Raw genomic sequence first — 13,797 nt, 5'->3', positions numbered from 1 at the left:
AGGATTATTTTACACTGATATGTTATAAATAATCCACTTCAAATTATGAAGTATAATAAAAACAGAAAATGTTAGAAATACATATCAGGTCAGTCATCGTCTATAAAGGCAAACAGTGGGTGTGTACTCTATCAAAACTGTGTTATCCCAGTTATATAATCTGTTTCAAAACAGGTGAAGTAATGGCTATTGGTCGTAATTTTGAAGAAGCTTTCCAGAAAGCACTGAGAATGGTGGACGAAAACTGTGTTGGGTTTGATCATACATTGAAGCCAGCTTCTGATGCAGTAAGTCAAAAGCTATTTCACCTCATTCAGCAATTAGTTTACTGTTCCAAAGGTTTACTATCCTGGAATCAGGGGGAAAACTCTCCACTATGGCTGGAGTCATACCTGGCACAAAGGAAGATGGTAGTGGTTGTTGGAGGCCAATCATCTCAGCCCCAGGACATCGTTGCAGGAGTTCCTCAGGGCAGTGTCCTAGGCCCAACCATCTTCAGCTGCTTCATCAATGACCTTCCCTCCATTATAAAGCCAGAAATGGGGATGTTTGCTGATGATTGCAGTGTTCAGCAACCCCTCAAATAATGAAGCAGTCCAAGCCCGCATGCAGCAAGACCTGGACAACATCCAGGCTTTGGCTTTTAACTGGCAAGTAATGTTCGTGCCAGCCAACTGCCAGGCAATGACCATCTCCAACAAGTGAGAGTCTAACCACCTCCCCTTGACATTCAATGGCATTACCATCGCCGAATCCCCTGCCATCAACATCCTGGGGGGTCACCATTGACCAGAAACTTAACTGGACCAGCCATATAAATACTGTGGCTACAAGTGCAGGTCAGAGGCTGGGTATTCTGTGGCGAGTGACTCACCTCCTGACTCCCCAAAGCCTTTCCACCATCTACAAGGCACAAGTCAGGAGTGTGCTTGAATACTCTCCACTTGCCTGGATGAGTGCAGCTCCAACAGCACTCAAGAAGCTCGACACCATCCAGGACAAAGCAGCCTGCTTGATTGGCACCCCATCCACCACCCTAAACATTCACTCCCTTCACCGGCGCACTGTGGCCGCAGTGTGTACTATCCAGAGGATGCACTACAGCAACTCGCCAAGGCTTCTGCAACAGCACCTCCCAAACCCGTGACCTCTACCACCAAGAAGGACAAGGGCAGCAGGCACATGGGAACAACACCACCTGCACGTTCCCCTCCAAGTCACACACCATCCCGACTTGGAAATATATCGCCGTTCCTTCATCATCGCTGGGTCAAAATCCTGGAACTCCCTTCCTAACAGCACTGTGGGAGAACCTTCACCACACGGACTGCAGCAGTTCAAGAAGGCGGCTCACCACCACCTTCTCGAGGGCAATTAGGGATGGGCAATAAATGCTGGCCTCGCCAGCGACGTCCACATCCCATGAACGAATTTTTAAAAATTCGATCCAAGAAAATAAATCCTACCAATTAGAGATTTGCATCAGGGGTTTTTCACTCTGCACAGGGACATATATTTTTAAAATGTCGTGTTGCTGTATGTTTCAAAAAAATATATATTTTTCAAGCTTCTGATGGCCTCTAATTCTTGTTTAGTCCTTAGCTTGTATTCTTATGTCAGAAATTGAATGTAGTGTTTCTATGCATTAGTGATAATGAAGTTGCGAACCAAATTGAAGCTAGTGAGGATTTGGGTGAGAAAAAATAGATGTTTTTTTCATTTCTAGCGATGTTTGTTTGCGAAAGATAAAAAGCCTGAGATTTTTGAGACTTAGACAAAACATCAGTAGTGGCCGGAGTTGCCTGCCATTGCATATCATACTTAACATTGTATGAAAAGTACTTGAATGCATAGCGGCATGTGTATTTTGTTTAATTTTCTTCCCAAATTGTATCATAGAAAAATTTCCTGAGAGCTATGAGGTTGTGCATGGTGCCATCATTTTTTTTTTGCTTCTGTATTTATAGTTTGACCTGGTACGCTGATGAATGCAATAGTTAAAAGTAATCTGGTGCATTAACTGCCATAATATTACAAGTTTTTTGTACCTTTTTAAAATTCATCCCACGACTTAATCCCTGATTAAAATTATTTCAATTCCTGATTTGGTCAATTAATCTGTCATGTATTGAAAATATATACGCCTATCTGTCCCTGACAATTGTGACATTGTTTACCTTGCAAATCTATTCGTTTAATTGGCAGCCTCGAACATTGCAACATGCATATTTGTAAAAAAAAAAGAAATCCTGTGCTCAGTTCTGATCTACTTGGGACAATAGCAAGTTTTCTAACCTGTACTGAAGTGACCACATCTGAAGTGACCACCCTGAAGTGACCACATTTAAAGCATAGTGGATTACCTGCTATCTAACACTGTGTAGTATTCTGTCTGATGAGCTTTCAAATGGCTGCTGATAAAACTGTCCTTGAAGGATGTTGAAAACATTGTACATCTTTTTTGTAATTTTCTAAAAATCCTTGATTTCAAAACCTTTTTCTCCCATCTCTGCACACAATTCTCCTGTCGGGAGAAAATGATGTTCACCTGAGTCTCTGGCAGTGCTGCGTCAGTGTTAAGTAAATGAAAGCATCCCAAGTGTATTATTGCTCTCCCTATTGGAGAGAACTTGGCATCTGCCTGTTCCTTTCCGGTAATGCTGAGTGAGATCAGGATCTCGCAGTGTGATGGGAATCATAAGTGCAAACACCTACCACTGTAGCATGCTGCACCACCAGCTTGCTTTACTTGTTGTGCCTACATTTGTACAGTTCTAATTACCACAGAAAACGTCACATTGCCCTTAGGATAAGTTGTAGCTTGTTACCAGTTTTGCATTGTTACGAACGTTCTGCAGCATTCCTCCAAAAGGTTCAACATCCATATAATTTTCTTGTACATAGTTCCAATCTTAATTTTAAATTGAATGCTTGATAATGTACCATTTTGTTGAATTGTTTCTTAGGAACTTGAAACTCCAACAGATAAGAGAATCTTTGTCCTTGCTGCAGCCTTGAGGGCAGGTTATGCAATTGACCGTCTGTATGAATTGACCAGAATTGACAAATGGTTTCTTCACAAGATGAAGAACATAGTAGAACACTCACTGAAGCTCGAATTGTATATGAAGGATGAAATGCCTCATGGTGATCTCCTGAAAGCTAAACGTCTTGGTTTCTCTGACAAACAGATTGCAATGGCTATACAGAGGTAAACCACTGGGGCAACTCACATTGACTTTACAGTGCAAATTTTTTTTCAAAGCAGGCATTTTAAAAGCAATCAAACTTGACCACGGTATTAACCTGGCTAGAGAGTCTGGAACTAGGGGGCATAGCTGCAGGATAAGGGGTCGGCCATTCAAGACTGAGATGAGGAGGAATTTCTTCACGCAGAGAGTTGTGAATCTTTGGAATTCTCTACCCCAGAGGGCTGTGGATGCTCAGTCATAGAGTATATTCAAGGCTGAGGTAGATAGATTTTTGGACTCAGGGAATCAAGGAATATGGGGATCGGGTGGGAAAGTGGAGTTGAGGTCTAAGATCAGCCACGATCTTATTGAATGACGGAGCAGGCTCGAGGGGCTGTGTGGCCTACTCCTGCTCCTATTTCTTATGTTCTTATAACCATTCATCATTTCCACACAACTATAATGTTACTCGGCAGACTGTCCACTAGACCATTGCTGCTTCTGATTGCAACCTCCTTTTGCTTGGAGTTCTTTATACTTTGCCTCGGATCCTCTGGAAAGTCGAAGAATGGTGGCCCCGGATTATTTGAAATGTGACCACTTTTCATTTGATTCATGGGTCTGCTATTTGTTAGTTTGGCCTAGACTACAAGACTTAAAGGCCACAGGTTGCTTTTGGCTTACATTATGTGTACTAGTGTTATAGCTTGAACCATACTTGACCATGGGATGTATAATAAGGCCACCAGATTTGGAGTGAAAAACAATAAATTAAATTCGAAGTTCAGATTCAGATACTAACATTGTTGCCCTCTTGTGGGCGGGGGAAGAGTTGAAAAATCCTAAAGGTCTCTTCTTGCTTCTTGGGTAGGTACATGTTCAATATCTTTGTACCCAAAGGGTGATGACCTATAAAATGGTTTGGTTGTCTTTCCTTAGTACTGAGCTGGCAGTGAGGCGATTGAGACAGGAATGGAAAATCCTTCCTGTGGTGAAACAGATTGATACAGTAGCAGCTGAATGGCCTGCTCAAACCAACTATCTCTATTTGACGTATAACGGTGAAGAACATGACCTCGAATTTACGAAACCTCACGTGTTGGTGATCGGTTCCGGTGTATACAGAATAGGGAGCAGCGTCGAGTTTGATTGGTGTGCTGTTGGATGTATCCAACAGTTACGCAAGGTTAGTCTTCAAAATTGCTTTATTGGCATATTTTATATATTCTTTATAAAAGGACTAATTTGAGAAATGTAACTTCAATTTATAACATTCCAGATAATATATTCAATAAATGCTCTACTCACTGCCACAGGAATGTATTTCAGCAGGCTCTCTGTTGATTTCAATGTTGGTAGGTATACAATGCTGATCCAACAGAGGCTACCAAAGGGATTGCTGGAGATGAGCACATGCTGCCTTTAGCACTCCCTCTGTAGCTGAGCCTGTGGTTGCTGACAGATACTCTTTGATCTGACTGAAGTCACAGGTAAGTGCATGGGATGCTTTCAGTTCACAGATCAACTGAGATCAACTTTTCCAGCGCTGGTTTATGTGCCAGCAAGATCAGAATGATGTAGGTGAATGAAAATCCTGGCAGTCCTAATTCCTGCTGGTCCATTATCAATAAGTATGGAAAATTCGAGGTGTTAAATGTTTGAAAAACCCTAAATTCAAATCAGTAACATTAATTCCGTACTTTAAGATTACGCTTCCTACTGTAGTACTGTTACTGTAAACAATGAATTGGTTACTAATATTTTGTATTTTTAAAAATTTGAATATTACATATATTTAAGTGATTTCTTTTTGACAAACTTGCTCTGAACTATTAATGTAAAGACTGATATTTGGACTTGTATGTAATGTAAATCTTCATACTGTTCTTCCCCACCCAATCAGTGGATATAAATTCGGCATTTGATTAACCAGCAGAGGTGTAGCATGCTGTGTTTAATGTTCTTGAAAGCTGAAATGCCTTTAAACTATTGATGCTTCATTCCATACAGATGGGCTACAAAACAATAATGGTGAATTATAATCCTGAAACTGTCAGTACAGATTATGATATGTGTGACCGGCTTTACTTTGATGAAATATCATTTGAGGTAAGTTATGTTTGAAAGTAATGCCTGGCCTATGATTCTCTGTTATCCCTTTGTTACAAATACAAATAATTGACTGTTTGCAGATGTATGACTGCTTTAATATTTGGAAGAGAATTTTTATTTGAATAAAAACTTAAAATGACTAATATTTGTACCTTTCAGGAGCTTCAATTTTTTTTTCCCCCCAACAGTTCATATTCTGGGTTTGCTAAAGTGTTAATTTCTTAAAGTAGTCACATCACTTTTTGTAAAGTGTGTTTCTGATGTATAATGTGTGTACATGAAAATATTTAAGACTTAATTATGCCTGCAACACCTTTTTGATTGAGGGTGCATTTTGTTTTTTAAGTTTCAATCAGATTTCATTATCACAAATGATGTGGAGTAGATGCTGTGATCGAAATTGCTCCTTTCACCATATCATTCCATTGTGTCTGCTGTACTAAAACAGCATGGCTCCCTGTCATGCAAAGTAACTACGATAGATGAAGTCTGTTGTGAGTTGGGACTGAATTATCTGATTCTGTGCAGCAATAAGTGTGCACATTTCTTGAATTGAACACACCTGCCCTCCCTCCCTTTTTTTTTTAAATGTTCTGCGGGATAGGGCCTCTTCCAAAGATTCAGATGATAAATACACTGTACGATGTGGTGCCGAGCCACATAGAACTGAGAGATTCTTGTTTCAGCCCCTTATCTATGCTGAGTTAGGTGATCTGAGCTTGGCAGTTGTAGGGGTGCAACTGTAGGGTTCAGTATCTCATACTAGGAAGTGGAAAATTCAATCTACTAATCACTGTCCATTGACCCATGTTGCAAAGTATGCATGTTTGGATATCTATTGAAGATAAGCTTGAATAGAAAGTGGACCTCACTGATTAGGTTCACAGATGAAGAATAAGATGTCTGGTGGTTTCCATGAAATTGTATTTCATAGTGTGAGTTTCCTTCAGCGGGGGGGGGGGGGAAGAGGAAAATTGAGGTTGGGATTGTCAATTGATATTGGCAATCTAGTTTCCCCTAACATGCTTGCAGTATAGGAGGGATTAATTCTTACATTGCTCAAGTACTCACTGGATTGAAAAGTGGCATATGTGGAGATTTCCAAAAGCTAGATTGTCTTATTGTCCAACTGTTTTAATTTTGATAAGCTTGACCTGCATGGAAACCCATGCGTAAAAGTCTGCAAACTAGACGACTGAGAAACCCACATAAGTAGAGCTTTGCTTTGCATGTTGTGGAGTAGGCACTTTCTCCATGCCCAGCTTGGTCACCCTACCTATTAAAGCATTGGCTTGCAAGGTTTTGTGGAGCCAAGTGGGAAGAATCCCAGATCCCAGTTACTGGTTTACCACTCCACGTACCTTCAATGAGGCAGTCTGGTTGGTCAGTCATCAGCAGAACCTTAGATTACTGTGGATCTGACTTGTTCAGATGTTGGATCATTAAGTCTTCCATGGAGAATTGACTGTCCCATTCTCCTATGATCTCGCATATCACCTTGAAACCAAATTGACACCAAAGACAGCTTTGTTACCTCCTCCACCGCTTCCTCAGGTTGGTCGTTGCTAGTTGGTTATTAAACAACTGAGAAGAGTGGGTTTGAACAGTCGCTAGGCAGACAGCAGGTGCCGGACACCACCACTAATTGGCACGATGAGCAACAAGGCTCATGATAGAAGCTGCAATACCAGAATTATCCTGCCACAGGATGGGAATGCGCCATATCCTATCAAATGGTGGTTCCGCTGTTTGCACGCTCATATACAATTGCTTGTCCTTCTACAGTTGAATTAAAGTGGACATCAAACCCATAAATCCTTGTATATCTGGCCTCCAGGTAACATTTCAAGCAGCTGCTGTCCCAAACTCTGACTTTCCTTCTCTGTTGTTTGCTGGATGTCTGGTTTTTAGTGTGGTAGAAGGACCTACACGTGACTGTTCATAACATGTCCAATGCCTTGATGCTTTAGATTCTCATGTTGCATGCTATGTACTAGGTTTCCCATCATCAACTGCTTAATTCAGGCAATCGTGTAAGGGGCTTTGGCAAAGGGCTGTCCAACTAAATTAAGATGAGATGGGTAAAGACAATATTTAGGAAATGTCGACTTTGCTAAAATAGTTAAAAGTATGCTTGAGAGTGAAAGAGCATTGAAACCACCTTCAATACTGCTTTTATTGTCTTTTCAGGTTGTGATGGACATTTATGAATTGGAAAACCCAGAGGGTATAATTTTATCTATGGGTGGACAGTTGCCAAACAATATTGCCATGGATCTGCATCGTCAGCAGTGCCGAATCCTGGGCACTTCACCGGAATCCATTGATACAGCTGAAAATCGCTTCAAGTTCTCTCGAATGCTGGATACGATTGGTATTAGCCAGCCACGGTGGAAGGAACTGTCTGACACAGAGGTGTGCCTGTGACATTTATTGCAAGCAGTTAGACTGTCCGAAGTGTGCAAGTTAATCTGCTTTAAAATGTTTTTGATTTTAATCTGTTTCACGGCTAAATAAGGAACACGTTAATTACTGGAGAGTTCAACATTTGAAGGATTATAGAATGGTTTCTTGTTCTTTAACTTGGAAAGTATTCTTCTTTAATATTTCATTACTTAAGGGTCTCTTCTCTCTTTACAGTCCTCCAAGCAGTTTTGCACAAAAGTTGGTTACCCATGTCTCGTCCGCCCATCCTACGTGCTGAGTGGGGTTGCTATGAATGTGGCTTATTCTGACAGTGACCTGGAGAAGTTCCTCAGTAGTGCAGTAGCAGTTTCGAAGGAGTACCCAGTTGTCATTTCCAAATTCATTCAAGAAGCAAAGGTTTAAAAAAAAGCATTTTTTCATGGCTTTAAATTTCTTTCTAATGCTATTTTTGTCACCATAGAAGCGTCTGTTCTTTATGACTTGCTGATCCTGATTTATTATTTTCATTCATCAGTGTATTTTAAGCTTAAAAGGGTAAAGTTCCCTTCTTTTTCTTTCCCTGTTTGTCAGTCAGAAATCACGTACTTCAGCGTTTAGATTAAATTTATTTTCTTGTATCCATTCCTGCCAAGAGAGATTTACAGGGAGTGACATTTCTTTTTTAATTATCAAACCACAAACAAAATTGTGGAAATATTCAGCTTTGAAGCATGTAGTTTCTGACGGTGTGCTTTCCTTGAGAAGAATTTTAGCACCCAGATTGGCTAATGACCCCAAAGTATGTTCTGAGAGCAGTTAAATTTTTTCATTGTATATTTGTGCATCTGTGTGGACCAACTGTCTGAGGTGCTCAGAGTGATCATTTAGATTTAAAATTTGTGTAAATCTGATTTTTGACTTAAAGCCTGTATTTTTGGAATCCATATTTGCTTTAAAAATCAGGAGCTAATGGCAATAATGAATGTGAATCTGTATGTGTCATGGGGAGATGGGAATTCCTGTAATTGATTTAGTCTCTTGTATCAAAGCTGGTGTGGTGAAACACTCTGATATGCACACTTTGTCCATTATTGCCTAATTAAGTCCAACTTTGATGTAATTATCTATTTGGTGGAATGGCATGCACTTATTTTAACAGTCTTTGGCATGATAAAACAGTTAGTGTTTTAAATGGCATTTGGGTAACTTATATGTGCTATTAACTGTTGTAATGAAACAAGTTGCACGTTTATACCATATAGGAGATTGATGTGGATGCAGTCGCCTGTGATGGAGTAGTCATAGCAGTAGCTATATCGGAGCATGTAGAAAATGCAGGGGTCCACTCTGGAGATGCTACACTGGTAACTCCGCCTCAAGACCTAAACCAGAAAACAACAGAGAGAATCAAAACTATAGTTCATGCTATTGGACAGGAGCTACAAGCTACTGGTCCGTTCAACCTTCAGCTCATTGCAAAGGTTAGATCCTAGTTTAAACAATTATTAATTATGCTGTGTTTGAATTGCAACATTCTTGAAGATAATGAATGAAGGAAGGTCTACTTTGTCCTGTATCCTACATAGTCCTATTATTCCAGGCAGATATTGGATTGAATTTACTTTGTTCTAAACCAACAGAAAAGTCTAGGATGCAAGGTTTTTGGACTTTTCCCCTTAATTTTTGTTCATCAAAGCAAAGGATCTTAGTGCTGGGAACGCTTTCTATTTTCAGCACTTGTTACTATTAAGCCCTCCAGGTCATGTATAGCAACGTTAGATCCATCTCCAACATGCTTTAACCCAAATTTCACAAAAGCAGCCTCTACTGCATCAGTGTAATATTTTTCCATTTCTCATACCAGCTAACCTGTGACCTCTTAGAGTAAGATTGTCAGTTTAGTGTTGAATTAGGGATAGTTTTGTGCTGTAAAATATGCCCATGAAAACTGGTTTGAGACTGCTCAAACTTATTTCACATCATGATCCTTACAGGCAGAGGGGACTTTGATGTAGACAAAAGAACAACGCCTATCCCTCATCACCCCATCCCCGGATGTTTTTGGATTCCGTTAATCGCACCTCCCATCTGTATTAATTATGTACAAGTTTTATGGTTTAGTTTTGCAGTGCATGAAAATATTGCATCACTACTCAAATCTCAGAAAAAAAAATAAAAACTGTGACTAACTTTTAAGTCTCTTTTGGGCTGGACAAAATAAGGACATGGATTCTGGGCTCTCCTAATGCCTTGCTATTTAAATGCATTGTCCAGTGTGCAACTAAGCCATATGGTTTAGCAAGAATTTGAGATGTCAGCCAGGGCATTGGTAGGGGCATTACAGTAGGCCTTATCATCTGGACTAGGGAGCAGGAAGAGTTTATTTGTAAAAGAGTCTTTTCAAAGAATTGATTATAAGATATCAATAACTGGAAACCAACTTTTCATGTGGGTTTGTGATTTTATTTTTTGCACGAGACCAGTAAAACAGCTCGTGTAACCTTTGCTTTGCCATTGTAAAAGATTACAGAAAAAATTGCGAAGTACTAGTGAGAGGCTATTTGGCCCAGCTAGGTAATCTTTTCATGGAATTGTATGTCCACAGCCCCTGCCCCTTATCACAGCATCTAGCTAAGCCAAGGTCTTTGCCCTCCATTACCTTACCCTGAAGACCATAACAGTTGTCACTCTTTATTTGAAGTTATGGTTCCTGGCATTAGTCCTGAACCAGCCCTTTAGTAGTTTACATCTATGTCCTGTTGTTATCGCCAAAAGTTAAAATTACACCCTCTGAGTTTTTCACTCTTAATTTGTTCCTCTGACACAGAGGATGAGCCTTGCACTTCTTATTTTGCACTGCTTTCAGGGACTGGATGTTTCCCATGTGCTCATGGTGACCAGAATTAAACACAGTACTTGAAGGTGTGACCTTACCAGAACGTTATACAGCTTCAGTATGTCACCTCAGATTCTACTGATTTGGTAAAATAGCTCCTCATTCCATGAACACGTTTCTCGCAGCCATTCATTTAGTGTGTTTTTTTTTTCAATATATCAGATGATTGTTGGAAAATTCAGTCACTGAAATGGGTATTTTAACATTCTTTGTCTTCCCCTCTACAGGATGACCAACTCAAAGTGATAGAATGCAATGTGAGAGTTTCACGTTCCTTCCCATTTGTGTCAAAAACACTTGGCGTGGACATGATAGCCCTGGCTACGCAAGTTATAATGGGTGAAGAGGTTGAGCCTGTAGGACTAATGACTGGTACAGGAGTTGTAGGAGTAAAGGTAAGCTAATCTTAACAAAGATAATTGAAATACAGAATACTAATATTGCCTCTTTGCGTATTGCTGTTCACCACATCTTTGAGTGTCCTTTTTTTAAAAAAAACATATGAAAATAAATTACAAGTGGTCGTAAGCTATTGGGGAAACAAAAACTGACTGGAAAGTTTTGCGCTTTTCGTATCTTTGTGCACAGTTATTTCAAAGTCTCTCTGCTATGTTCATAAACGTTGGTGACATTTGATTTACATGGAGTAGCTTTGCTTGGATTATGAATGTACATTGCAAACACTTTTAATGCTGCAGTATACATAGCAACAATAAAAAAAATGTGGATACTTGCAAGTTATTTTTATATGGTATGAAGGGGAACAACAAAAATGTCTCAACCACTGTAACCATCCCTGTAAGTTATAAAGTGAAATTCAAAGCTTTAGTAATGTCTTTCTGAAGTCACCAAACCAAAAATACTGGTTCACTGTAGCCCTGATTCAAATGTTGCTGAAAGTGTTAGTCAAATATTCAGTGCTGTCTTTAGCTGCTACTTTCATGAATTACACTGGTGCGCCATGACTATCCATCAGTAGTTTACATAACTTGCTATTTCCAACTTGTTGCTGTTACATTAAATTATAATTAATTTAATGTAGTGTGTCTGTTTAGATTTCTCAGTTGACATGTGAATTGGAGTGAATGTTGTCTGTTAAAAGGGCCTTCAGGAATTAGACGAGATGTGGGCTAAAAACATGCTTCAAAATTCATCTTCATAACAGCCACAAATTTAAAGCCAGCTCTGATTCCTACCCCTAGAGCTTTTTAATGCCGAAAGAACACCACAGTCTTTCTCACTTCCATTGTCTAGGGACTGCCCTCAGGAGAGAAGGTGAAGATTTGGGAAAAATGATGCATGTTGAAGATTGTAGGATCAGTTTTACAGGCATTAAGTTTCTTGTGTCAGCTCACCAAAACAAATTAAATGCATGTCCCTATTCATTATTCATGGCTTGGCCATTATTGTTTTGAGTCGGAGCAATCAATATTAAGTAAATTGTGATCTTCAGTGTTCAATTTATTAAAAAGATCCTGATGGTGGACTTATCGAACATCCAGTTTAAATATCTAGTTAAGTGAAAGGTTAGGAAACAGACCATTTGTTAAGATAGGATGGTAGATTTTTGAAAACTCATGTTATTGTAAATATGGAAAATCTTTTCAATGAGTTGCCAAACATGGTCTTGGGGAAATGTATTGCGCCTTTGAGAGAAATCTTGCGTGACTTATTATTTTGCTGTGTGCCTCATTTGTAGGTGCCTCAGTTTTCATTTTCCCGCCTTGCTGGGGCAGATGTGGTCCTGGGAGTGGAGATGACAAGTACTGGAGAAGTGGCCTGCTTTGGAGAAAATCGTTATGAGGCGTACCTCAAGGCCATGTTGAGCACTGGCTTTAAAATACCCAAGAAGAACATACTGCTTTCAATTGGCAGCTACAAGGTAAATACATATATACTGGACATCTCACGAAAAGTTCTGGTATTTTTAAAAATGCTACTAGAATATAATAGCATATATGTTACTGCATGGTTCAAATTGAAAAGGTGAATGTTTGCCTTGGTTTTGAAAACCACTACAATGCCTTTTTGTCTGGGAAAAGGAGCTTGCCCCAGGGGAAGGGGCAGTGCCAGTAGGTCCCAGAAAATTCCTGTCTCCCTGGGCCATTTGGCTTTATAAATTTGTACCTTATGCACTGTGATAATGAAATTACTAGCATTACAGAAATAAGATAACATCAAGAATAAGTGTCAGCCTTGGCTGAGTGGTAGCATTTCTGCCCCTGAGTAGAAAGGTTGTGGGTTGAAGCCCCACTCCAGAGTCATGAGCACATAATCTAGATTGACACTTGGGTGCAGTACTGAGGGAGTGCTGCACTGTTTGGGGCGCTGCCTTTCAGATGAGACGATAAACCGAGGCCCCGTCTGCCCCCTCAGGTGGATGTAAAACATCTTGTGGGACTTTGCGAAGGAGAGCAGGGGAGTTTTCCTGGTGTCCTGACCAATGTTTACCCCTCAACCAACAGCAGCAAAACAGATCATCTGGTCATTATCTCATTTCTGTTTGTGGGACCTTGCTGTGCATAAATTGGCTGCTACATTTCCCTACATTACAATAGCGACTGCAATCAAAGTATTTCATTGGCTATGAAGCACTTTGGAACGTCCTGAGGTTGTGAAAGGCACTATATAAACGCAAGTTCATTTGAAGAATAGCTTTATTACTGTAGCAGTAATCGTCCTTGAAGCCAGTTTTCCAGCTTGTTGAAAACCCAAGCTTGGTACATTGATAGCCAGATCAATGTTTTTATACACACAGCTCAGAAAAGCTGTCGCTGGAGAGTATATTAATTAGATCCTCCCAAATCCTGACCACACCCAAATCAGTAAACTCAGCTTTTGTGCTCAGGGTTAATATTGCAAATATCCTTTCATAAAAACTAATCCTGGATGGTATAAATGGATTGCATAATGTCATGTTTCAAATGTTAATCCAATTGCGTATTAATTCTTCGGTATATTTTCCAAAACATGACATTTCATGTATTCAACATTACATATTGAACTAACTAACTTACTGTCTGTGAAGTGAAAGCAGCAACACATAGCTTTATTTTTCTTTAAGGCACACAGTGAGAGTAGTATTTACGTATGACTATTGGCAAAAGAATACTGTTCCTTTCCATCTATATTCAGCTCATATCCTTTTTCCAACAAATATTGCAATGTGAAATTTTGAGAATATTTTCTTCA

At 39.7% G+C, this 13,797-nt stretch overlaps 1 protein-coding gene across 1 annotated transcript in view; it reads left to right on the top strand.

Annotated features, from left to right (window-relative positions):
• Positions 1–13,797, top strand: part of cad (carbamoyl-phosphate synthetase 2, aspartate transcarbamylase, and dihydroorotase) — a 96,346-nt gene that overhangs the window by 47,734 nt on the left and 34,815 nt on the right. The window contains exons 16-24 of the mRNA XM_067985271.1: positions 175–287; positions 2,967–3,211; positions 4,131–4,377; positions 5,202–5,300; positions 7,494–7,718; positions 7,944–8,126; positions 8,972–9,190; positions 10,833–11,000; positions 12,305–12,487. Coding sequence (XP_067841372.1) covers positions 175–287; positions 2,967–3,211; positions 4,131–4,377; positions 5,202–5,300; positions 7,494–7,718; positions 7,944–8,126; positions 8,972–9,190; positions 10,833–11,000; positions 12,305–12,487 — 1,682 coding nt within the window. The remainder of the gene's footprint in view (positions 1–174; positions 288–2,966; positions 3,212–4,130; positions 4,378–5,201; positions 5,301–7,493; positions 7,719–7,943; positions 8,127–8,971; positions 9,191–10,832; positions 11,001–12,304; positions 12,488–13,797) is intronic.

Source organism: Heptranchias perlo, chromosome 5, assembly GCF_035084215.1.
Source record: "Heptranchias perlo isolate sHepPer1 chromosome 5, sHepPer1.hap1, whole genome shotgun sequence".
NCBI lineage: Eukaryota > Metazoa > Chordata > Chondrichthyes > Hexanchiformes > Hexanchidae > Heptranchias > Heptranchias perlo.
This window is presented reverse-complemented; position numbering and strand designations above follow the sequence as displayed.